Raw genomic sequence first — 25,793 nt, forward strand, 5'->3', positions numbered from 1 at the left:
GCAACTAAGTAGGTGTCACCCACAGAAGCGTGTGTATGTGTGTGTGTGGGAGTGGGGCTCCAGGGCCCCCTGCTTTTCTCCACAGGGAGACTGCTTAAGCTCTAGCTCAACTGACTGAAATACCTTGGCTTACAGGGTGCCCTTAAGCATTATTACTGATGTCATTTGTGTGATTACAAGCTGTGTTCACAGCAATAAAATAAAGCTAAGCTTGGGTGGTATTAATGGCTCTACTAATTACACTGCTATAAAAGGTTTATGTGTGGTATAAATTTCAATATTATTACTATCACACTATGGTACTGGCTTTAACTATAGGAAAACTGCTACAAAGCTGATCTCCATTTGCTCTCTCCATTTGCACTAATCCACAGGACTGAATGAAGACTAAATGGAGGGACTGGATGGCAGTTGTAACTCTGCAGCAGTAGATCATGTACCATAGTGATCTCTCAATAGTAGGGGATAATCTTGGCTAGCTGGGAGGGCAAGACAGCCCACCTCACTTCTCAGTGGACCAGTAGGCAAACTATGATGCCTGGTTAGTCACCACTGAGATGGGCTTAGTCAGCAGCATTAGTCAAACTGCTATTTCCCGAGTCTGCCACCACTTTCTCCTGTTCCACTAGGGTCACATAAAGCACATTTCCCCTTCTTTGGAGCAGCAACAAGGCAAGCTGCTGGGCACATTGATCCCCTATGCCATCCTATTCTCAATATAGCTTCTGAGCAGATTGATCTTCTGTGTCCTCCTACTCACTATTGCCAGACATAAACATTGAAAAATCAGAAATCAGACCCCAAAATTCATGAGAAATTTGCGAGATTAGTTTAAAAATCATGAGTGCTAAAAATACTAAAATTTCAGATTCTTTTTATTTCCCTTTGGCATTTGAGCCTTTAGATTTCATGTTTGCAAGCTTTTCTCTACAACCATGCCAGAAATATACTTCTTTTTAAAATAAATGAAAGCTGAGATCCTTACATGACTTCAAGATCTGAGACAAAAAAAAACACCAAATATAATAAGATGCATGATAAAACTGTAGATTTGGAAATGCTGTGCTCTACACCAGTAGATAATTCCTTGGCCCTAGTCTTCACCATGCCTGCTCTGTTCCCTCAGTTGCCCAGGATAGACGATACAGATGAAAAATTTGCGGTAAATGACTTGTCCAGTGTTACAAGTGAGTTGGCAACAGAGAATAGTAGCCTTGGGATCTGAAATGTGCTACTTTATAAACTAGAACATACAGAGTATAGTCCTTTATCTGGCGTCCTGTTTAGAAACAGGATCCTAAGGACTCCCTTGCCTTCAGATGAAAAGGCCTGGAAATGCACTCAGCTATCATGAGGGGGATGCATACTTGTGATGTGACTTGCTGTCAGTATGGAACTCTCATTCTACAACACTGAAACCAAAAGCTGTGCAAAACTCTTTACCAGAACTTCCTATCCACAAGGGGTTATTCTTTCAAAGAAAAAAGTATCGGCTTTGTTTCCATGGCACCAGACAGGAAAATGTTATCCCACCTGGAGAAACTACACCAGTGTTCAAGGTGAAATCTTTAATGCATCAAAGCTATATATATTATTAATTCCTAACTTATATTTTAATTCCAAAGGATGAGCTTTAACTTCCATTTGCTTTGGTAGAGCACAAGGACTCAAAAGTGAATCATAATTTTCCACATTAATGAATTTCCGGACTGAAAAAGGGTAATTTTCCCCTCAAACTTTATCTATATGAAATTCTTATTATACCTTATGCATAAATCAAAGCTTGTGCTGCTGGAATAATTTCATTTGTGACACAGAGATCACTTCTTGCTGATGCAGTGAAAAGGCAATTTCATAACAGAAATAATGCACTTGTCTAAAATACAGCACAGCATTCTTTCTCTCACTCTCCCCTCACCCTCCTGCCCAAGACAAATATTTGACCCCAGTCCTGATGTTCTTAGTCAGGCAAAACTCCCACTGATTCATTCAGTCAAAGGACGAGGTGACAATATCAGGATTGGGCATTATGGCACGACTGCTGTTAGTTTACAAAAGTGCTCTGGTGTGGTGCCATCCTTCACCATGTCATTCCTTCCAGAGGATTTTAACTGTTCCTCCTAGAAATAAAAAGCAAACTGTGGGATGGGGTGCGAGGGAGATATTACAATGCACATTTTTACTGACATGGCAGAGGTGGAACAAATAGGGAAGGAACTATGGTCTAACTCAAAAGCAGAAGCAGCACTTGAGGAAGGATTCAAAAGGAGCATCACTCTGGTCAGGTAGGAAGGGTTTCCATAGGAGGCTGCATGGAAGAAAGCGCAAAGATAGTTATGGATAAAGCAGTCAAACATGAGGTTGAAGCTGACATTACTGGAGGGTCGGAGGGAAAGGGGTCTGAGTAAGAAACAAAGCCAGAGAAGTAGGAAGGGGCAGAGTTGTGAAGGGCAGTGAGGACAAGAAGCATAAACTTGAAGTGATGGAAACAAGTGGAGTCAGTGGAGGGATTCATTGATCCTAGATTTAAATTAACACTCCTTAAGCAGCGAGGAAAGGAGAGCTGTAATATGATCATGCTGCTAGCCTGTTCAGTACTTTACCTATTTGATGGTCCAGTTTCCACATCACACTGAGAACCCTAGCTTTGCTCCAGCTGACGTTGAGGTCTTAGTCTCACTTGCTATTGCTCCTAGTCTCAATTTATTATTCTTTACTTTATTTGTTCTTTTTGTCTGTCTGTCCATGCAAACCAACTCAATGGGTTTAGGGAGGAAAAGCCTTAATCAGTGTGCCTGCAAAGTTATGCAATGGGGACAGTGCAAATCACATTCTAATATGTATCACTGATTGACACAGGTACAAAAAATTAAATAATTTTCAGTTCCACCTCATTTTTTGGAAGATATACTCAACTTAAAGCACAATTCTAAATTCCTTCAACATACCAGGCCACTTTTGCGTGCCCCTTAATTAGAATGGAAAGACATTTGTGCCTACATTTCCACCATGTCCTCAGATAAGAGTAGATACTACCAGTGCAGGAGGAAGCCCAGTTTCTCTGCTGAGTAGAAGGATGTCTTAGTGGTGAGGGAGGTAATACTACAGCAGTTCTCTGAAGCAGAAGACATAAGGAGAAGTCATAAGCCTTGTCTTTAAGATGTGTTACAGAGATAGTACATCACATATTTGTGATATTGCTAGGGATAGTCTGCCTTTATAACGGTGAAGCCACACTACATACTCAGCAACCATGCAAGTATCTAGATTCTATGTCTTCTATAAGCCCAGACCTCTTGAGAATGAAGAAGTCAAGATATATCCCTAGCTGGTTTGCCAATGCATCTGTGATTAGGTGATTTTGAACCATGGACAACCTGCAGATTGATGGAATGGAACCCCTTCTTGTTCCTGTAGGCCACAGTGATGGTATACATCTCTGTATTCACACCCTGCACACTACTGTAATGATCTTTGTACAAAGTATTCCATGTAAGGTATCATTTCAAAATTCATAATTTGCTGGTCAGTATTGTCCTGGTAAAATATGTGTGGTTACACTGTATGTGAAGTTGTAAGATTCCCCTGTATGAGGTTATTAACACAGGTTTAAAACCCCACAGCCTTGCCCAGGCAGAAGTCAGCTCTGTCCTAAACAAAGGTAAGAATGTGTGCTTGCCTTAATTTGCATTTAAGCAGTAAGCAGAGTCATAAAGCAGGAAGACAAAACAAAGGAAGTTCAAACAGGTGAGGGAAAAAGCAGCAGGGAATATCCTTCCACATAAACTGTCTCCTGGGTCTCAGCTGGAAATGTTTTTCAGGAGGGGGACTAAAATTACATAAAGAATGGACAAACACCCCAAGGTGCCCTTCTCTCTGTCTGTCTCTGGCATTGCACCTAAAAAGACAAAGGAAAACTGTTATTTGACTTTTAGGGTGGGGAGGGTTTCCTTACCTGAGAGTTTGGTTAGTAATCTGCAGAAATATGTGGTAAGAAAAACTTTGCTCGATTCTTATATGGTTTGTTAAATTAGGCACTAGTAAGCATTTTATCTTTATTTTTCTTGTAACCATTTCTAACTTTTATGCCTCATTAGTTGTACTCATTTAAAATCTCTCTTTGTAGTTAATAAACTTGTTTTACTGTTTTATCTAATTCAGCTTGCTTAAATTGGAGTAGCTGGGTACTCTATTTAACATAAACTGGCATATTATTCCCTTAAAGAAATAGCAGACTTAATAAATTTGTACTGTCCAGGAAAAGGCTGAGTAGTACAGGACATACATTAGGGTGGGGGAAATCTGGCACTGAAGGTGTGTTGGGGTCACTCTGCAGCATAACCAAAGCTGCCAAGAGCCAAGGTGTTGCTGGCAGGCTGCAGTTACACACAGACACTCAGGGTGTGATTTGCATGCTGGAAGGCTGTTTATAAGCAGCCCAGGTGGGAGCTAGTACAGCAAGGCATTGTAAAGCATTCAGTGTTGAAGGGCTTGGGTAACAGCCCCCCACTAGTCTGGACTGTGCCCCAGTATGTCACAGCCACCTCATTGCCTGGGGAGACTGGCCTGAAGGGAACAAGTGCACTTTGTAGCACTTAGGACTGGACATGAGAACTTATGGAGTTATGAAACTCTCTCATGACCTTGATGCTGTCCAGACTCAGAGGAAGTTATTAAAATAAACCCTCCTGAGAATGGCACTCAGCAAGAACAGAAGTAGCCGACTGACTTTCTGAGTTTTCCCCAATGATTCCCTACTTACGTGAGCTACTTTGAGAATTTATTTGCAGGATTATTTTCTGACCATGCCCTCCAGAAGTTTCCCTTCCCAGATTTATCATTTTGGGCCCACATTCTAATTATACTTAGGGCTTTCTTGGACATAACCTTTTTTTGGTCCTCTGATCTCCATCTGGGTGGATTTTTAAAATATGAACAAATGTCCATGATTTTTCCTTGCTCATCCTTTTTCCCTCCCCTCCCCCCCAACATCGATTCTTGTAGAACTTCAATTCCCAGTGTTCCCTAATAGCAGTGTGCGTGCTTATTGGATTTGCCACCTTACTTCTGTGCTGCTGCTGGTGGCGCTGCCTACAGAGCTGGATGGCTGGAGAGTGGCAGCTGCTGGCTGGGTGCCCAGCTGTGAAAGCAGCACCACTGCTGCCAGCTGCAGCACAGAAGTAAGGGTAGCATGGCATGGTATTGCCATGGAAACTGTAATCCCCTCCCCCTCCCTCTGGCAGTGTCCTCTATTTGGGAACTTGAAATATGGCAGCCCTAAATATACCCAACTGCCACCTTCCTTTGAAAAAGTGATATGGGTACAAACACCACTTGTTCCTGGTTACTGCTATTGCAATGGTTCAATTTGGTGGCACAATGTTTGAAAGCTGAGCTCAAGAGGTCTTCTTAATTTCTATGATAGTACAATTGTCCCAATCATAAGCAATTCAGGAAGAGGAAATCCTTTCTCAGTTCTCAATCATTTGAGGCACTGAAGTGTACACTATTAAGAAATGTATAATCTCCGCTTTTAAAAGGACAATATTAATACATAATAGAAATAATTCTTACTGAAGGAATTAAGTTAGCATGTTCCTTACGTGGAAATAGTATATTCAAAAATACAAATTTTCTGTTTTCCTGCTCATACTAGATGAGTTTTCATTTCAAAATTTACAAACAATATCCAGCTTAAAAGCCTGCAATAAAGACGCTCAGTTTAGTTTCCACAGCTAGACAATTCTACTGTAACAAATGTGAAGACCACTAAGCAAAACTGCAAAAAGCACTGCAGATACCTAGAACCTGCTACTTCAGATATGGTTTTCTCACAAGTAGTCAATACCGTTTGATGCTGGTTTGTTCTTCCTGTGGAGTGATGACTGCAGAGAAGTAGTCTTGTAACTTAGTGCACCACATAACAACATTTCTTTTTCATCCTACTGATCTGGTAGAGACAACATGCAGGTAATTATTTCTGTTGTTTTGCAATTCCACACCTTTCTAGTGGTACCAATCACTCCTCTCCTTGTTCCCAATTTTTGATTGAAAACAACTTTCTTTGTGGCTTCTCAAATTGCTGTTTTCTCGCGTATCCATCATTCTAACAATCCCACTAAACAACGCTCAGTCCCTCACAGGCTAATCCCTGAAAAACTAGCATACAGCATTCAGAGTAGCTAAGAACAAAAACAAAAGTAATACATTGCTGCAGAGTCTGCCAGAGAAGCTTCACTCTAGGAGACTACCTTTCAACAGTGAAATTCACAGGACACAAGCAGTCCCTCAAACACACAACTTGTGATCACAAAGTGGAAATAGAAACAGAAAGACACAGGGAAACACAAGGCACACTGAAAATCCAGAGAGAAATTACTCTGATGAATGTGACAGAAGAGACTGAAAATGAATAATTATTTCTAGTTCACTGTTCAAAATATTAAGAAATATGGAAAAGACACTTCCTCAGATTACTGACAAAATGAAATCTATTAAAAAGTATGGAAGAAAAACTGAGCATTTTGAGAGAAGTGAGAGACAGCCAATAGAGTATTACTGAGCCAGAACCATTAATGAGCAGCAAAGAATCCTGTGGCACCTTATAGACTAACAGACGTTTTGGAGCATGAGCTTTCGTGGGTGAATACCCACTTCTTCAGATGCATGTGGTGGAAATTTCCAGGGGCAGTATATATATGCTAGCAAGCAAGCTAGAGATAACGAGGTCAGTTCAATCAGGGAGGATGAGGCCCTGTTCTAGCAGTTGAGGTGTGAAAACCAAGAGAGGAGAAACTGGTTCTGTAGTTGGCAAGCCATTCACAGTCTTTGTTCAATCCTGAGCTGATGGTGTAACCATTAATGTAAGCCTTTCTGTGTTCAGTATAATTTTAAAAACAGCACCATTTACTTCTTAGAGTTCTATGCCTATTTCCACTTTGAGGATTACCCCTGACTTCCCTTACAGAAATATGACACAGTTATCCTGATAATTGGTGGTGATTCATTGTTTTTTAATCTAGAGAAGACTGACTCTTAAATAATTCCATCACAAAAAGACAACACTCTCTATACAGACTTGCAAACAGGCACAATCCCCATAAAACAAGAACTGAAAGATACATAGGCATTAAAGTACAACATATGTTATCTAAGTCAGTCTACCTGGCATGTATTTCTGTGGTCAAAGCTAAGTGATTCTTCTATAGGGTCTATGGGAGCCATCTTCTCCTTTACAATTACAGACTATTTCTATTGATGTTAATGGGAACAGTGGTGCACACCATGGAAAAGTTGTGGATAAGCACTCTTAACTTTCGAAGATTCAACTACGCCTAACTGTTAGCATCATGATGCTGTAATGTGGAAAGCACTTGATAAGTGAGATCTCTATTTTGAAAGAAAAATAATCTTTCATTGGCAAAAATACTATAGTACATGCCATGGTTATCTGTGTATCTTTGAGAATGCTGAAGGCAATATTGTTCTGAGAGCCTGACTTGAATTCTTATCTTGAAACAATCATACATTATTTTTCTTTGGTGTGTCATTTTCCTTTAAAGAATCATGTATGTGCTATTTTCTTTTTCTCTGTCAGTTTTGTCTTACTCCACTGTCATACGGTAGAGAAATCTCTGATAAGTGCAGATCACTGTTTTCTAGAAATAAAAAAAAAATCCCAAACCCATAGCTATACAAAATCCCCACTAAATCAACCATGACTAGATTCCAATTTTTTTTTATTTGCAATTAAAAAATGTCAAATACAAGGGGGGAAAAGTAGGCATTTCTCAGAGTGCTGATGATCTCAGCCCATCACATGCTGCCTGTCAATATCCATGCACAACTATTGCCAGTCACATAAAGGAAGCACACAGTAACCACTGACATTTTAGCAAGTCTGATGCTGCAGCTGTAATGTCAGGCAGGAAGTTTTCTAATGCTGCATTTGTTTAGTTACTTTAAGTCAGACATATTGCTGGCCCCACTGAAGACAATGGCAAAACTCCCATAGGTTTCAGTGAGGTCAGGATTTTACTCAGACTGAACAATTATCACTTTGGGATAGGCAAAGAGTACCACTCTCAAAAACTGTACATAAGTACTTGGTTTTCTATAATTGTCAAAAGCAACGCAATTACATTAATAATGGTAAAAACCATTACTGCTCGTAGTACAGCTTTTTTTCCTTTCCACTAAATATTTATCAAAACACAACAAACTGATGCAAGGAGAAAAGGCGTGACTCACATCCCAGTGGGATAAAGAGGCTATTGTGATTGCAAGCCACTTTTCTGCCCTTCAGCTCATGGGCTGCTCCAGGGATCAGAGAGGCCCTTGGCATAACTTAAACCGGCTCCCAGGACTCTTAGAGCAGCCTGGGGAGGCAGCTCTAACTTAAAGCTGCAGCACTGCCTGGAATCTCAGTAGGGCTGCATGCTACAGCCCTGTCCTTGATGTGCTCTTCCCACGCCCCACTCCACCCCCAACGTGCCCTTTACCAGGACTTGTGAAGGGCTCCTAGGAGGGCAGCTTTATGGCTGTCTCCTACTGAGCCTCCTTGCTTGGTGAATCCTCTCCTAGCCAAAAATGGTGGCCCGTTATGTCACTCCATCCTTTTACCTGGTGTAAAGGGGTGGGAGTGGATCGGAGGATCTCACCCAAAAGGTCTTTGGTGCAAAAACCTGTCTCCTAGTATGTGCTTATACAGTGCCGAGCACAATAGATCTATTATGTCTATTGGTGTTTCTGGGTGCTACAGTAACACAAATTAATAATAACTACTAATACTTATTTATTGAAGTTACCTATGCATCAAGGGAAAGCATCCTAGGGCCAGATCCTCCGCTGTGGTAAACCACTGTAGCTCCATTGAAATAAACAGAGTTACACCAATTTACACCAGGTAAGGGTCTGGCCTCTGTTAAGGGAGGAAATATTCAGAACATCCCATTCTTTATATTTGCTCATTTTCTCTCTAGCTAGCCATGAAGAATGACAGCACTGCACATTCTGTCATCTCAATCTATGGAGAATGAGAACTCTAACCCATACTTTGACATTCAAGTGAAAAAGAACCAAACACCAATGAAAAACAAATAAACAAAAGAAACACACACTATCCTACATGCACAGATACACCAGCGGAGGCTGAGTAAGTCACTAGGGCTATGCCAATATACATCTACTGGGGGTCCGGCTCTGATTTTAAAATCTCCCTTAAAAACAGATAATCAGTTTGTTAGATGAAGAATCATCAACACATGCACCACTTTTATTTTGTAAAAATTCTATTACCTCACCTAGATCATTAGGTTGAACAATATTTCCTATTTAACTTTAAAATAGTACCGCTGTAGCTTGATTTCAACCTCTATTTGCTGTATTACTGGAATCAGTACCAAAAATGCATCTCTGACAAGTGATGGTCACCTGCATTAGGTGTGGAAAAGCTAAGGACCCAGTTGTTTCCCCTCTCCTGCATTGCCATGGGTTGCTAAGGCCCTCACCTGGGTTCTTCCCTTCCCCATGGAGGGCTCTCCACTGGTCTGTGGATCTCTGTACAGGGACAAACAGGCTGGGGAGAGAGGGGGATTTGCATTGTACTTCTGCTAGCCCTGTCATGCCAAGGCTGGAAAGATAATACACAGCTATAGGCTGAATTACTTTTCTTTGACCTCTTCTCCATTGCTGGGAACCCACTTCCCCCACATTAGGGAACTTGGGGGTAGTTGCTAGAAGCAGAAGCCTTGACAATTATGGATCCACACTACAGAGACCTGGGCTGGCACAGAGCATCCACACTGAGGGTCCTACCCCCTCCCCTGTCAATATATACGAGGATCTGCATGGATCCCAAGGGATCTGTGAAGTTTGTGAAAACAGCCCACGTGCTGTTTGACAGGGCAATCCCATCACCCAACAGAACAAGTTGGGAGAAATCTTTGAGAGAACACCCTTTTTCCTCTTCAGCTTCCTACCACGGGTCTTCCTACAGACTATCACTTCAGAATTATGAGGTAAAATCAGTTGTCTTGCATAACCCTATTGGATAAAACCACAACATCTTTTTCTTTATAAATCTGATCCAACTCTCACTGAAGTCAATGGAAGGACTCCACTTGACTGCAGTGATCAGGCCCTACAAGAAAAGCTAGATATGAGCAAAGAGCTAGGCCCTAATCGCCTAATTGCCAAAATTGGGATAATAGTTATTGATTTCACTCACAGGTATTTTGTAAGTATGAGGCTTAAATGTTTATAAACATTTTAAAGATGAAAAGCTTAATTATTATCATAGCACTGGCATCCAGAAATGTGACAGGAGTATAAAGGGATCACGCTTTAATGGCTCACAGAAGAGCAAAAAAAGAAAGGAAGAAAAATAAATGTCTCTCTAAAAAGACTGAAAAACTCTTAACCCACTAATTTACAGAATATTTGTAAGTTTCTGCCCTGAAGATGCATTTACTGTATAATTGTTGTTACAAGATCATGCTGATAATAAATAATGCAGTTAAAGGAGGAGGAAATTTGTGTTATTGCTTGGCAGAAAATGTGTCATTACAATAAATGGGAAATTGTGAAATAAATCTAAGCCCTTATCAGCTGCCACAGCTTTCTCTTCCCTTGTTTCATATAATCTTTTATGGTCCTTTTTCTAGATGAGAGGGTAAAGTACTTTGGTTTGCACTGAGCAAAGTTACTACCAGTAGCACCACAAGTAGTCTTTATACCACTAGAATCTTGTCAACAGAAGCCAATGAAATAATAAGAAGAAAAGAGGCAAGCAGGCTGTTTCCCATGTAAGATAAACATATTGCACTTCCAAGCCTGCACAAAAAAATATGATCTGCATAGGGGTTCTACTGTGCGTCTTGTGTACTGCCTGCAAGTGGGTTCTGCAAAACTGGATGCTGCTGAGTCTTTGATTTAATGAAAACGTAGGGAGGCAATTCAATTCACTGCAGGGACCGCTTTGTTCTTTCATTATGATTCTTTTTTAATGAGAAAGACGATTGCAAAGATAAACTCTATTCCTCTGAATTTTTACACTAATTATATACAAAGCACCATTCTGGCAGAGCGGGACTTATCTCCTTCAGGCAATACAGTTATCGTCTTGTAACCACACTTCAAATCTCCCGTATGAACACTAAAGCTACGTGCAGGGAATGTGCATTGCACTATACTTGCTAGCAGCTTGAATTGATGAATATTTAAATATTTCCATAAATCGCAGGCAAAGATTGATGCTGGATAAAATGGGAGGCAACCATGGCCTTGCATTTAGCTTACAGCAATAGAATCAGAGGTGCATTATTTTAGCAAAACCATTAACTATCCTCAATAGGGTGGGAAAGGATGGTCTGTGTTGTAAATAACAGTCCTTGAAATGTTTATGTAGCAGAAGACAAAGAGATGGAGCCATATACTAACGCTATAAAGGACAGTTATCCCTTAATTGCCAAGGAAACATACTGTGTGGAGTTGTACTGTATTTGTGATTGAGCCTCCACCTCTAATAAACAAACAGTTTATTGTAGGATACAGTAGGGCAGTCTTGCAAAGCTAGTGAACCACTTCATCCTCAAATAGAATCAGAGAGAGCCACAAAATCATATCAGCACAATTTTCTATTCTGTTCGTGTCCTTATAGTGTACCCATCAGCAGGATACCCAAGTGTTTTCCACACATGCCTTAGGTGACAAGCATCTGGCTTGCAGCATTTTCAAAAGTGTGGCCTCTTTGACCTGCAAAATCTGTGACTACCTGCCTGAGACCATAAATCCTGTAGTTAGTGGCACAAGCATTCAGACTGCACCCACAATATGAACTGCAGGCTCAGTCTAACCACTGAGGATGTGTGTCCTCAACCAGGTTGTCACTGAGGATTTGTGACCTCAATCAGGCAGTCACAGATGCAAATATTGAGATTTTCCCCACAATTCAAAGGCTGGCACATTTTACAGGTTGGCTGAAAACCTGGGCCTATCTGATCATGTTTGCACCATGATGTAGCACCATCATCACAAATTGAGCTAGCATCAGGACAAAAACATGACAGCACAGTGTTATGCCAGGATTACATTTTGGTTCTCCACAACTCCATCAGATACATTAGAATCTCCCCCTTTCTCCTAACTTACATCTCCAGGTGGCAGAGGCAAGTGGGAGGGTGTGTTAGTCCTTTCCCCCCACTCCCTTTCTTTTCCTGACTGCTGAGATGGAAGGATGGACCTTGATAGTGCCTCTCCACTTGTTCAGCTCTTTCCTACAGCCTCCCTTGCATCAGACTGTGCTCCTTTCAGCTGCATTCCACTCACCCTGACAGAGATCAAGTGAAACAAGAGCTCTGGTCTCCATGTGACCTATATGCAGGACCTCACAGAAAAAGCGTCACTGATGCAGGGAAAACACCAGCATGGTCAGATCTCGGCTCTATTCCTTGGAGATCATCATGGGTATTTGAGCATTTGTACCATTATTGCATGGCACACAGCATTCAGACATACCATGACAGTTCATACTTAACTGCTGCCACCAGAATCAAAGAGAAGGAGTCCTTTCAATATTTACTACTATCTGTGTCACATGATGTTTGTTACACCAATGATTTACTCGAATAATATGATGCAACAGGATGGAAATGCTGTGGTGTGCCACCATCTCAAGGATCAAAAGGAAAAAACATTTAAAAAAAAAAAGATAGGATGCAGGCCATGGATTTAGACAGCAGGTGTATGTAAGCTAAGACTCAGGGGGACACTGTCTTCAAATCAAAGTGATAAAAAGAAGGTAGGTAAAGCAGCTCAAAATCATCAACACCTAGGCCTAATGTCTAGGGCCAGTATTAATCTCTGTAAGTGCATAAATCTGCTAGCAAAGCAAAAGACACCTGATGAAAACTGACTTGAGCCCTAAGATGTTTGGTCCCTCATGTGGGTGAAAAGGATGCAGAGGCCTATGTAGTCCTAGTTTGTGTATCTTGGTGGAATAAAGGCAGTTGACAAATGACAAGCCCTCAGGGTAAAAGAAAACTCCCAACTGAGAGGAGGCAAAAATAAAAGACACTCAAAAAACCAACCAGTCAAAATAAAACAGGAGAAAGGTCAGGGCTAATGTTTTTACCCACTCCTCTCACATATGGTGTGGAATAAATCTTGTTCCATTGAAATCACATCAGCTTCAGTCTATGGCTGAAGAAAATAAATAAAAGATATCTTTCCATTTATGGGAAGGGAAATTTTCTACAGTAATTAGAAAAGTATCTCAAAGGAATAGAATCTGCAAGTCCTTTACAAATTATACATACAGGAATCATTTAATCTACCACTGAACTGTAGCCACTGCTTGAAGGGAACAGAATTTTTTTTATACAACACACAGCAACATTATCCAACAACTTAAGGTGAGAAATGAAAAAAAAAAAGCACCTTATTCAATTGAAGCTACAGGGAAAATTTAAGCAGGCACAATGTAATTATCCAAATTGGATTGTATAGGAAACTGGATCTATTACTTCTATTGTTTAGTTTGCAGAACTGCTTACAGCATTTCAAACAGACAAAGACAGTTACTGTCCCCTCAAAAGAGTATAAACTAAAATGACAACTCTTACTCCTGGCAAAATGATCCATGGAACTTTAAATTACAAGTTGTCAGGAATCAGAATTGCAGTTTTATTTCTCATCCACTAACTGAATTTTATCTGAATAAGATCAGGGATCTTCAACTTACAGCCAAAGAGACTTCCAACTGGCAGACTGGATAAATGTATCCCATACAATTTGGCATTCATGGCTGAAAGACTAGTGAAATTACAGGAAGTGCACTATCCACTGACAGCGAAGAAGTAACACACCGTAAGGGGAACATGAAATATTGTTATGAGAATTCCAAATGCTAAAATGTCATTTTGGTGCTGATCCCAAGTGGTAATGCATGCATAGGCTGTTTATTTTTCAAAATACAGGGCGAGACTGTGATTTTAAGCACATAGCCCTGCATTGGGGTAGGTGGAAGGGATCCTCTGCAGTGGGAGCTCCAGAAAGAATCCTGGGCCTCGAGGGCAGTGCTTGGTGCCATGGGAGCTCTGCTGACTGTTAGAAAGTCTGCAACATGTTCTGCTGGCCTGTGTGAGATCTGGGTCATGGCCCCACCCTCCCCTCCCTCTCAGGGAGGTCAATACTGTTACTCTCACAGGTAGAGTTGTTTGGAGGACCAAAACTCCATTTTGTAACAACTTTTGAGGTTTCATATTCGTTGCCTTCTGCACTGGAATCAAATCAATACCTTTTGAATATTTTGTGCAAAACCGATGTGCACTGAAACCAGGGCTGGCTCTAATGTTTTTTGCTGCCCCAAGCAAAAAAACAAAAACAAAAAACAAACAAACAAACCCCTCACTGGAATGCTGCCCCTGGAACTGTGCCGCCTCAGGCACGTGCTTGGTTTGCTGGGGCCTAAAGCCAGTCCTGATTGAAACATTCGTTTCCCAACTGAAAACCAGACTTCTTCAATTTGGATCTCTCACTCTCTCCCTTCAGACGTGACTAGAAAGTCCTGGGCTGAAGAAACCTTCCCATTGAAAACTTTAGCCAAATCAATATGCTTCCGCAAAATGTTTTGGCTTTGACAAAAACAGCCTATTTAAACAAAAACACATTTTATTGAAAATATTCCTGCATGTCCCAGCCACATTATTATATGTGACCCAAACGCAGAGGTGCCAACTGTGGGGAAAGCTCCTTGGATATCTAGTGGGGTAGCCTGTGCGATCTGAACTACAGGATCTGGCCCTTAATTAATTAAAAGATAAATGCAGTTTTACTACTAGAATGAAATCAACCAACAGAAGACATCCGTTGTTTTGGCTGCTCATCAAAGGGCAGATGTGCAGTATAGTGAAATAGAGCAAATCCTGTGAAGGTTGCCTTTTCATTCAAACACACAGTTTGTTAAAGTGGAAGAACCCATTTGAGAGGCAGGTAAATTAGGAATGCACATATTAAGATAATGAGGTCATAGGTTGAAACCAAGAAGGAAATCGATGTAAAATAAACCTTCCAATAACATGTGGCATGACTTCAGCTGCTAATAGTCTCACAGGAGGTTATAACTCATCTTTCATGGCACAGGTCAAATCTGGTTATATGCCAAATCTAAGCCATTACAGTGACTTCAGGAAGAATTGTATTTCCATTGACGTTTGGCATGACCTCATCACTTAGCGGTGAAGAAGGAGGATTCATCCAGCTTTATGTACATTCATACAACCCTTCTGAATCAGCAAGTTATTGCCCTGATTTTGCCACCGCTATGTATGCTAGGCAGGACATGCTGAGCAAGTTGTCTTATTTAAAGCATTGCAGAGTAAGGCGCTACACAGTATGAGTAAAGGCAGAATCTGCCCCTCTGAGATTATGATTTTTCCCCTTCTGTTCAAAATAGATACCTACTATTCTCTCATCCCTTAATTATTTTACAGTGTTAGTATATGTGCTATATTCACCTATAACAGACTTCGTGGCTTTTAGAAAGGATTAATTTTTGCCTACAAGCTGCTGATGTCTCCACCACAATGTTGACTGCTGACAATTAACACCTCTTGGGCTACTATGGACATTTTCCTATTTATTGCTTTTTCATGTGCTAAAGCTGATCTCCCCAGGTTTCTTTTCCATAGCTCCATTTCACTGACAGAAGGATGATTAAGTCTCTCTCTTGTCCTCATTGTGTAATCACCTCTAACACAAATGAGTAGGCACAAGTGTCATGACAGGATCCCTCTAACCAGAATCCTTTGCAGATTAGAGGGTAGAGCTGTGATAAGAAGAGGTACAATCTTTTTCCTCAACACAGGACAAAAAATAGGTTTTGGCACAACAGTGAACAAAATAAAAATGGGCATGATAGCAAGTTACCTTGGAAGGAAGTGCTACGTGCTGTCGATTTCATTAATATTTATCTCAGTTTGGGAAAAATCAGTTAGATTATTCATAATAATATTCAGTCATTTTATGATATTGCATTAACAACATTTACTGTTATAACATTGATTTAGCTACATGCACACAAAGAAATTGAAAGGAAAATTTAGAACTTAATACTTCAATATTGGCACTTCAGTAAGTGTGTGCTAATGTTAGCTGTAGTGTGTGTGCATTCTAAGTAACTAATAAGCTTAAAGTTGGCCTCTTGTGGAAAATGGAAGGCTAACTTGTATGACTTTGTGGAAAAAAGATACCTACGCGAACAAAAAATCCCCCAAACAAAATAATTGAGCTAGTCAAGAATTTTCCCATCAGAATGATATTCTGATGGAAAATGCAGTTTCTGCAGAATTGAAAATTTCCATAGAAAGCTCTTGATTTTACGGAAAATATTTGATTTTCCTTATAGAAAAATCAAAATGAAATATTTCATTTTGGGACACTGATCCAATCAGAATATTTCATTTTGTCAAACTGACCCAAATTATTTTGTTTCAAAGCATTTCAACAAAAAAATAAACTGCCTTTCCATATCAGGGTATTGCCTTATAGGAGTTGTAACCATGAGTCTACTCACATAGTCAAAGTTAAACAGATGCTTAAAGTGCTTTGCTGGACTGGGGCCTGAGTATTCAGCATCTTGTAGGATTAGGCCCATAAGAAGTTTGAAGGAGGATCTCTAAGCCTGAGCAGCCCATATCCAGTGTTGGAAAGAACAGTCTCAGATAAATTATCCTTTAAACAAATTTGAAATACTGCATTTGGTACCCAGAGATGAAGGTGCTAGACATCCTATAAAGACCTAAGATAGACAAACAGACAGATAGACAGCTAAATCCTTAAACATGTCCAGAAGGAGAGTGGAGGAGCCCAGGCCTTTTCCTTCTACAGGAAACAAGTATTTTCCCTCTTTCTAGATTGATGCAGATATCTAGCATTTCTAGAAAATACAATTCTAACTGTTCATGCTAACTGCTGTTGTGAAAATGTAGGGTCATGGGAGCATGAGGACACATTTATGGTGTTGTTTTGCTGTGTAGAATACAGTAGCAGTGACAGATTTTCAGCTGGCATAAGATGGTGTAGCTCCATTGTCTTCAATATAGCTATGCTGATTTACACAAGGTGAGGATCTAGCCCTGAGTATTTTGCACAAAGGTAAAATAGGCAATACAGTGGAGCTATTTATTGTGGTTAAACTAACAGCGCCACTCTAACAGGTAAGAGGGAACAGGAAGACTGACCTGTAAAGATGTGGGGAGGGAAGGAAGTGAGCACAGGTGCTAGCGAGACTGGAGATAGAAGTGGGTTATTCAGTACGGCAGGGGAAATTTTCTCCTTTACTGGAAAGATGGTGGACAGTCAGAGAAGGCCAATCCACAGGGGATTCAGGACAAATCTAGATTTGGAAGAGCTCAGTAAAGAAAGAGGAGTCCCACGCAGGGAAGTTAAGGATGCCCCCAAAGAAGTTACTGGAAGCAAGTGTTGCAGTTCCGCAGTGAAATTCTGTTTAGCGTCTCAAGTGAATGCCTCCATATTCAAAATATATGCCTATATTGTCCTCCCAATCCATTTATCCATTCAGAAAGCAAACAAAACAAAAAATGGGGATGATGTTATTTTTAACTTCTATACTCGTTTTCATGGTTTGATTTCTGAAATAGAAAGATGGAGTCATTTAAGAAATCTTAAATTTTGCATATGAAATAGAAGAAGCTAAGCTAGAAAGAAGTTTTTGGATGTGCCCAGCATTCAGAACTGAATCAGTCTGTACAAAATTAATATAATTACTATGTGGTTTTCATCTGTTAATGATGCCAAACAATGAGAGCTGCTAGAAAAACTGTTCTAGTCTAACACCCAAAAATAAAGAATTTAAACAAATACACAAGCAAAAAACCCAGTGTGAGGCTTTTTGGGAGCAAAGCCATATTTTCGCCTGACAGAAGCCTGCTGTGGATTTTAAGAGTCTGTTCTGATCATGTTTAACAGCATAAGTATAAGCAGAACTGTGTATGTGTAAGAAATTCTTGAGTATGTGAGAAGAAAAGAAACTAACTAAAAAAAGGTAGAAAAGACTGGATTGAACTAACACTATATCTGCATTGGTAGGGGAGGAGAGAGAATATGGAATGAGAGACTAATACATATGTCTAAAATAAGATAAAAAACTAATTTATAAGCTTGTGTAACAAAGGGAGGTTGAAGCTGTACTGTCCAGTGCAGGAGGTGACTGTGATGAGTTTGTCCTAATGAGCTTCCCTGATTGAATTAACCTCATTATCTCTAGCTTGCTTGCATATATATACCTGCTCCTGGAAATTTCCACTACATGTATCTGAGGAAGTGGGTATTCACCCACGAAAGCTCATGCTCCAAAAAGTCTGTTAGTCTATAAGATGCCACAGGATTCTTTGCTGCTTCCCACTTGTAAGTAATTGATCACTACTTGCTGAGTGTTTTGCCTTAATAGATATTTGTTAGACCCATCTGCTGAGTAAGTGAATCCCAATCCAACAGGGTTTGTCACATGGCAATATCAGATGGACAATAAATGAAATGGCCATGTGCTGCTGTAGTGCTCTGTAGGAATTTTATGGAATGTGCTTGGATTACCACTCTCCCTGCTCTGTGTCCATTCCTTGTCCAGGATTTTTCTGGGCATTCTGCCAATTCCAGACATTCCTTCGTGAATAGCTCCAGGCTATTCAGTGGGTGCCCTCCAACTCTTCCTGTCATTCTTCTCTGGCCCAACTTTAAACACCTTCCATGACTACTGTCCCTATGGGTCATCCTCTCTCAACACCTATGCTCTCCCTTCTAGAATAATTGTGCACACTGCATCAAGTCCTACCCACTCCCAACTTACTTCATGAAGGCTCTTCCCACAGGCACCAATCACTGCTAAGTGAAGGAAATCAGGATGCATTCAAATCCCACTACATCAGGACTTGAAAGTTTTGGCTTAACTCCCCAGCTCTGCTACAGATTTCCAATGTTACCTTGGCCAAGTAACTTAACCTTTCTGTGCCTCAGATGCTCATCAGGAAATATTAGCATCCCCATTTTACATTCTCCCAGCTTTTGTCTATCTTGTTTATTCAGCCTGTTAGCCCTTCACGGCAGGGACAGTCTCCTACTGGATGATCATTCCTGGCCGTGGTGCATTAAATGTTGGTTTGTGTTCCAGAAGGTTAATCCACAAAGTTAAACCTTCTTTCTTTCATTTTAAACTTGATACCTGTCCATCTGAGGATGGGCCAATTACCAAACTGTCATACCTCAGGCAAAACCAAACGTTTTTGGCACACAATTTTCAGACTGTGTTAGGATCTTCTGGGGAATTAAGTATTAAGTATTGCTCTTGATAGAAAGTTTTAAACAGTTTCAAAACTCAGTGTATGATACACACAATAATAATGTTCTAAATCTAAATGTGGAATGGCATCACAGGATATGTCCCAACATAGGGTAACATTTAAAATAAAAAAGATATCACCACACCTACCTTGTTTCCCCAGTATTTGACAACATTTTCAAAAACACTTAAGTGACTTGAGAGCCCAAATCTCATTGGAAGTCCTTACTCACTTAGTGCCTGAGTTACTTTTGAAAATGAGACTTTTGGGCTGTAATAATTCTGTAAATTGTTCGGTAACAGTTATGCAAGATCTACACTCGTGCTTTCCAGCAAGAGCTACGTTTAACCACAGGTTTCCAAAGAGCCTTTGATGATGTTCCCACAACCCAAGCTGAACTGGGAAGGCAAAGAAAGGTTGAGCAGCAACTTCCTAAAGAGACTTCCTAAGGATTGACATGCCCAGAGATCAACATTCAGCAGTTCTGAACATTTTTAATAGATACCAGGTTTTAGAACACTCCAAAACTTTCCAACTCGCAATCTAGACCTAAATGAGTGTATATGAAACAGGAAGAAAGGAGCAATAATTCACATGGAAATAATCAGGCAGAAGGGATACAGATTTTCCTTTCACACAACACTACTGTATTGGTTATTTATTAAAATAGTCCTTTCTAATGAAAGTTGCTTTTTCCTTTCATCCAGAAAGTATGTAATTTTTAATGTGTTGTGGAAAAAAGGATCAGTTAATACACACAGAAATGTCATTAGATGCTTTTGGAGATTTTACGCTTTAGCCATTCAAGAGCCTAAGTTCCATTTTTAGGAGCCCAAAGCTCATTTTAAAAAAGGATTTAGGCTGACAATAGCTTTGGGCTCCTAAATCATTTAGATGTTGCAACGCTAAACACAGCAGTGCCTAATACCTTTAAAAAATCTGGGCCTAAGTCGAATTGAATGAAAGGCAATGGAACTTAGGCTCTTGAGTGACTTAGATGCTTTCAATAAACAGGATTTGAGTGCTTTGGAAAATTTTGTCCATAGTGACTAGATCAGAGGTCTCCAACCTGTAGGGTGCGCCCCCTTAGAGGTGCATGGAGGAATGTTTGGTGTGGCATGGCTGGGGCCCAGGCCAGCCCCATGGGGGGGTAGGGAGGGAGCGCCACCCAGCTCTGCTCCTGGCCCTGGCCCCCAGGCACCAGCAGCCGGCACCAGCCCCCAGGGGAGGCTCCGCTCCTGTCCCCACCTCCAGCTATGGCCCCACCCTTGGCCACCTTACCTCTGTCTGTGTCCCTATCTCCCAGAGCTGTGGCCCCGCTCCTGGCCCTGGCTCCAGGGAGCAGGGCTGGGGAGTGGGGGAAGGTAAAAAGTTTGGGGACCACTAGACTAGATTCTACAAAATAGCTTACAGAAGCTACTTCTCTTGGAAAGAACGGTACTTACCTTGTCTGACAGCTAGTGTAGTGGTGTAGACCAAAAACAGGAGGATGTAATTGAGGAAGCTCTGAAAAACAGGAGTGTTGGCATGGAAATCCTCTGACAAATACTTGCTGGTCAGGCCAATGCCACAGATAAGAAGGGACAAAACCTGGCCAAGAGCCACAGACAGCAAGAGCTCCCTAAAAGAAACAAGAAAAAACACAGACATAAAACACTCAGCATCTCAACCAACCAGGAAATTCTTCTTCTCCTCTGAGAAGCATAAATCCAAATGAAAGTGTTAAAACATGGGAAGAAACATGATGGCCTTGATCTCTAATGTACCTGGTAGGAGTTGTCCAATAAGTATTACCATCTCTTTCCTCAGCATTTACTGAAATACTTCCCAAACACTTCCCTGAAAAAAACCCTGTGGGAGAAGCCAACACTCCGGTGTTGAAAAACAAAACGAAAGCCGAGCCTCTGGGTTCGCAGCAAGCTGCCCTCTGTTGCGTTGAGAATTGCGGGGTTCTTCTAACTGACACCTACGCCAACCATGTCACTCCAGGACTGGAGGCAGCAGTCGCTTTTCGAATGAAAAGGACTGGAACCGGGAGACTCCAGACCTTGATTTGGTGGATATGGGCCCATTTAGTCTTACGACTTCTTCACCCCTTCCCCCAGTTTGCTTGTGTGTGTCTCAAAGGAGAGACCCAGGAGTATAAATTCACATTTTCAATACAATGAAAGTGTATAGCTGTCCCAGTATTTAGCATGTGTCTCTGTGTATACACGACCAATAGAGGAAAAAAAACCATGTAGCAAGGGTATGGCAGCGCTTTGAAGTTTCGAGTGTGGTCGCAGCACCAGCGCTGGGAGAGAGCTCTCCCAGAGCTGCACGTACTCCACATCCTCTACGGGTGTAGCTTGCAGTGCTGGGAGCCGTGCTCCCAGCGCTGCGGCACTGTTTACACTGAGGCTTTACAGCGCTGTATCTTGCAGTGCTCGGGGGGTGTTTTTTTCACACCCCTGAGCGCGAAAGTTGCAGCGCTGTAAAGCGCCAGTGTAGCCATAGCCTAAATGTGGGCCAGCCCATGGGGAATGGAGACTAGGGGTCTTACAGTGACATGTGACCATGTCACCTGATAATGAAATCCATCTTAATCTAGTATTTTTCCATTTAGAAGGACAAGTGGGGACTCAGAGAGACAAAGGATTCTCGCCTTGTGCCAAAGCTATAAAAGGGGGTGAAGCAGGACAAAGGGGGCTGCCACTCATGAGAAAACCCTTCTTACCACCTGAGATGTCTGCTGGAACTAACAAGGACTGTACCAGGGAATGGATTGGACCCAGACTAGGAAGGCATCTACTCTGTAAAAGAAGCTTACTGGAACATCTCTGAGGATGAGATATTACCTGTAATCAGTTTCTTAATGTATTAGGCTTAGACTTGCGTGTTTTGTTTTATTTTGCTTTGTGACTTACTTTGTTCTGTCTGTTATTAATTGAAACCACTTTTTATACTTAATAAAATCACTTCTGTGTATTAATAAACCCAGAGTAAGCGATTAATACCTGGGGAGAGCAAACAGCTGTGCATATCTCTCTATCAGTGTTACAGAGGGTGGACAATTTATGAATTTACCCTGTATAAGCTTTATACAGAGTAAAACGGATTTATTTGTGGTTTGGATCCCATTGGGAACTGGGGTGTCTGGGTGCTGGAGAGGTAACCTGCTGAGCTATTTTTGGTGAAAGTCTGTAGCTTTGAGGGCATGTCTACGTTGCAGCAGGCTAGCATATCTGGCTCAACAAGGCAGGGTTCTGGAGTCCCAAGCTGGCAGGGAAAACGGGCTCAGAGGTAATTTCAGCACGTCAGGTGACAGTCCCAAAGGGGTCTCTGTGACCAAACCTGTCACACATGTAACCACTCCTTCCACCCTTACATCTTTCACTGAGATACAAAACATGCCTCTGTGAAATAAAGATATCCAACTGGGATGGTTTCACAGGATGGCTGGGCCCTGTGATTAAAAACAGATCCAGCTCCCTTGTTCTAGAGGAGGTGCTCACAGTTGAGCCAGTTAAGGGGACAGGGCTGCATCTGGACTATAGCAGTCAGAGGGAGCTCACTGAAGACAGAGCTACAAGGAACTGTGCAGTAAAGATGCAGGGAGAGAGGGTCTCTGAAGAAGGGACTGGGGCTGGTTAAGAAGACCCAGATGGAAGGTGTGTTTATCCTTTGGAGAAGGCAGGCTGGGCCTTGCATCTTCTCCAGTTGCTTACACAGCAGAAAGAGACGGTTTCTTGGGGGCTTTCCCCAGTTTAAGACTGGGTTGAAGATTTTTTTGTTAAGATTTTTTTATTATTAATACAAAACTCCAGACGCAAGAAAGGTTGCATGTGGATGAGCAAAACTGCAGGCAGTTCAATTTAAGGAGCCCTGAAGAAGGGGAAACTGAGGCAGACACTGTAGAGGCACTCCTGGCCGTGACAGAGTGGTTGGGTGGTGACCACCATGTTAAAGATGGCAACAGAAGAGACTAACATTAGTGCTAAAGGAACCACATATCCATAATTCTTGCCACGGCTGCCCATTGATGAGAGACTGTAAAATTTGAAGTCTCACTGAAATTTAGGCAGATCCATCTCCTAGACACTTGTAGTCCTTTATCCATTTAGACGTTTCTTCAATTACTGTCTTTTCTCTAAAATGGAGGTTCATACAGTAGCATCCTCTCGCTACTCTATGCTAGGTGCCTTAATAGGGGGCTCTTGAATTGAGGAGTTAAATGCATGCAGATCTGCATGCATATATACTTGGTTGATTTCACACAGGCTGTGGAATGGTTGCTTGCCTTCTCTAACCTTGACATATTCCACATATGACCATCAGCAAACATCACATAGATACATAACACATTTACAATAGAACTATTGTGGAGGCAAGTGCCTCAGTTTTTATTCTTATACTCAGGAAAGTGGACACTCTAATTTTATCACTCATGGAAGGAGGTTAGCAATAGTGGTTTTTGCTCCACATGGTGGGCCACTGCTGGACACCACTAATCTTGGGAGATTTTTTTTTTTTAATTGTAGTAATTGGAGATATACCTATTTCCTAGAACTGGAAGGGAACTTGAAAGGTCATTGAGTCCAGCCCCCTGCCTTCACTAGCAGGACCAATACTGATTTTTGCCCCAGATCCCTAAGTGGCCCCCTCAAGGATTGAACTCACAACCCTGGGTTTAGCAGGCCAATGCGCAAACCACTGAGCAGCATGATGATGCGGCCCTCATAAGCACCGTGTGCATAAACTTAGACCTTTGTTTTCCACCACTCCAATATATGTCACCTTGGATTGACAGGCTATCCCAAATCTCACATAGAAAGTAACTGGTTAATTTGGCAGGGCTTTATGTCAGAATCTTTGCCATCTACCAGATAAGCTTCAGTTCTGCCAACAGTCATTTCTGTCTATGTAGAAGTGAAATATTTTCCAACAGCTGGTTCATTAACATTTCATCCTGCATGATACCAAATTCACAAGTGAGAATTCTTCTCTTAAGACACCTATACAACTGCCTACAGTCCTATTTATAGGATGTCCTCTACTTCTGAATGTAACGTTTGCAAACAATATTAATGGCTACTCAGCAGTTCTCCTGATGTTTTCAGTGCAATTGCATATTCTGTGTTGGTCTTTGTAGCTACAGATGGGTCAGTGTTCAGTTAATTCTTTGTCCTCAGCCCCTAGGTGATGCAGTAGAATAGCTTTTCATCTCTGCTAAGTATTCAACACTTGCATTTGCTATTAATAGGGATGCCAACCCTCCAGGACTGGCCGGAAGTCTCCAGGAATTACAGATTAATCTTTAATTAAAGATTGTCATGTGATGAAATCTCCAGGAATACATCCAGCCAAAATTGGCAACCCTAGCTATTAAACATCCTTAAATCAACTCTTAGTACTGCCTCCACTGCATAGCTGGAATTCCCATTGGAGACAGAAAAGTAGTTACAAGTGCAATGGAATTAGAGAGGGGCAAGAATCAAGACTCCTCCTCTGAAAGTACACAAACTTTGGGAACATTTTGGATGTGGATCAGAATATTATCTCTAAATAGAATTTACCTTTTGAATATAACCAATGTAAATAAAACCTGTGTGCCTAGAGTCACTGAATACCTTAAAGCACTTTAACAAAAAAGTCTGTTATAATTAGTGCTACAGAGCAACAGGAAGTTCTTCTCTAACCTAGGAAATGAAGACTAAAATCATATAGCCACACCCTGCTGCAATATATCATGCACTCAGAAACAACATGATCAAGCCCTACTGTTTTTGCTTCCCTCCCCCCTGGCATATTCCATCTCCAAAGTAAGAGTACTACTGAGTAGGGTGGCTCAAGGGAGAAAGGCTGAAGTCTGATAGGGTACGTCTACACTACAGGATTATTCCGATTTTACATAAACCAGTTTTGTAAAACAGATTGTATAAAGTCGAGTGCACGCGGCCACACAAAGCACAATAATTTGGTGGTGTGCATCCATGTACCGAGGCTAGTGTCGATTTCTGGAGCGTTGCACTGTGGGTAGATATCCTGTAGCTATCCCGTAGTTCCCGCAGTCGCCCCCACCCATTGGAATGCTGGGCTGAGATCCCAATGCATGATGGTGCAAAAACAGTGTCGCGGGTGATTCTGGGTAAATGTCGTCACTCATTCCTTCCTCTGTGAAAACAACGGCAGACAATCATTTCGTGCCCTTTTTCCCTGGATTGCCCTGGCAGACGCCATAGCATGGCAACCATGGAGCCCATTTTGCCTTTTGTCACTGTCACCGTATGTGTACTGGATGCCGCTGACAGAGGCGTACTGCAGCGCTACACAGCAGCTTTCATTTGCCTTTGCAAGATAGCAGAGATGGTTACCAGTCGTTCTGTACTGTCTGCTGTGCCATTGTAAATTGGCGCTGAGATGATGGTTATCAGTTGTTCTGTATCATCTGCTGCTGTC

The 25,793-nt window shown here is 41.4% G+C and overlaps 1 protein-coding gene across 1 annotated transcript in view; it reads right to left on the reverse strand.

Annotated features, from left to right (window-relative positions):
- SLC35F1 (solute carrier family 35 member F1) overlaps positions 1 to 25,793 on the reverse strand; it is a 375,104-nt gene that overhangs the window by 136,038 nt on the left and 213,273 nt on the right. Inside the window, exon 2 of the mRNA XM_050949787.1 lies at positions 20,801 to 20,976. Coding sequence (XP_050805744.1) covers positions 20,801 to 20,976 — 176 coding nt within the window. The remainder of the gene's footprint in view (positions 1 to 20,800; positions 20,977 to 25,793) is intronic.

Source organism: Gopherus flavomarginatus, chromosome 4 (assembly GCF_025201925.1).
Source record: "Gopherus flavomarginatus isolate rGopFla2 chromosome 4, rGopFla2.mat.asm, whole genome shotgun sequence".
Lineage (NCBI taxonomy): Eukaryota > Metazoa > Chordata > Testudines > Testudinidae > Gopherus > Gopherus flavomarginatus.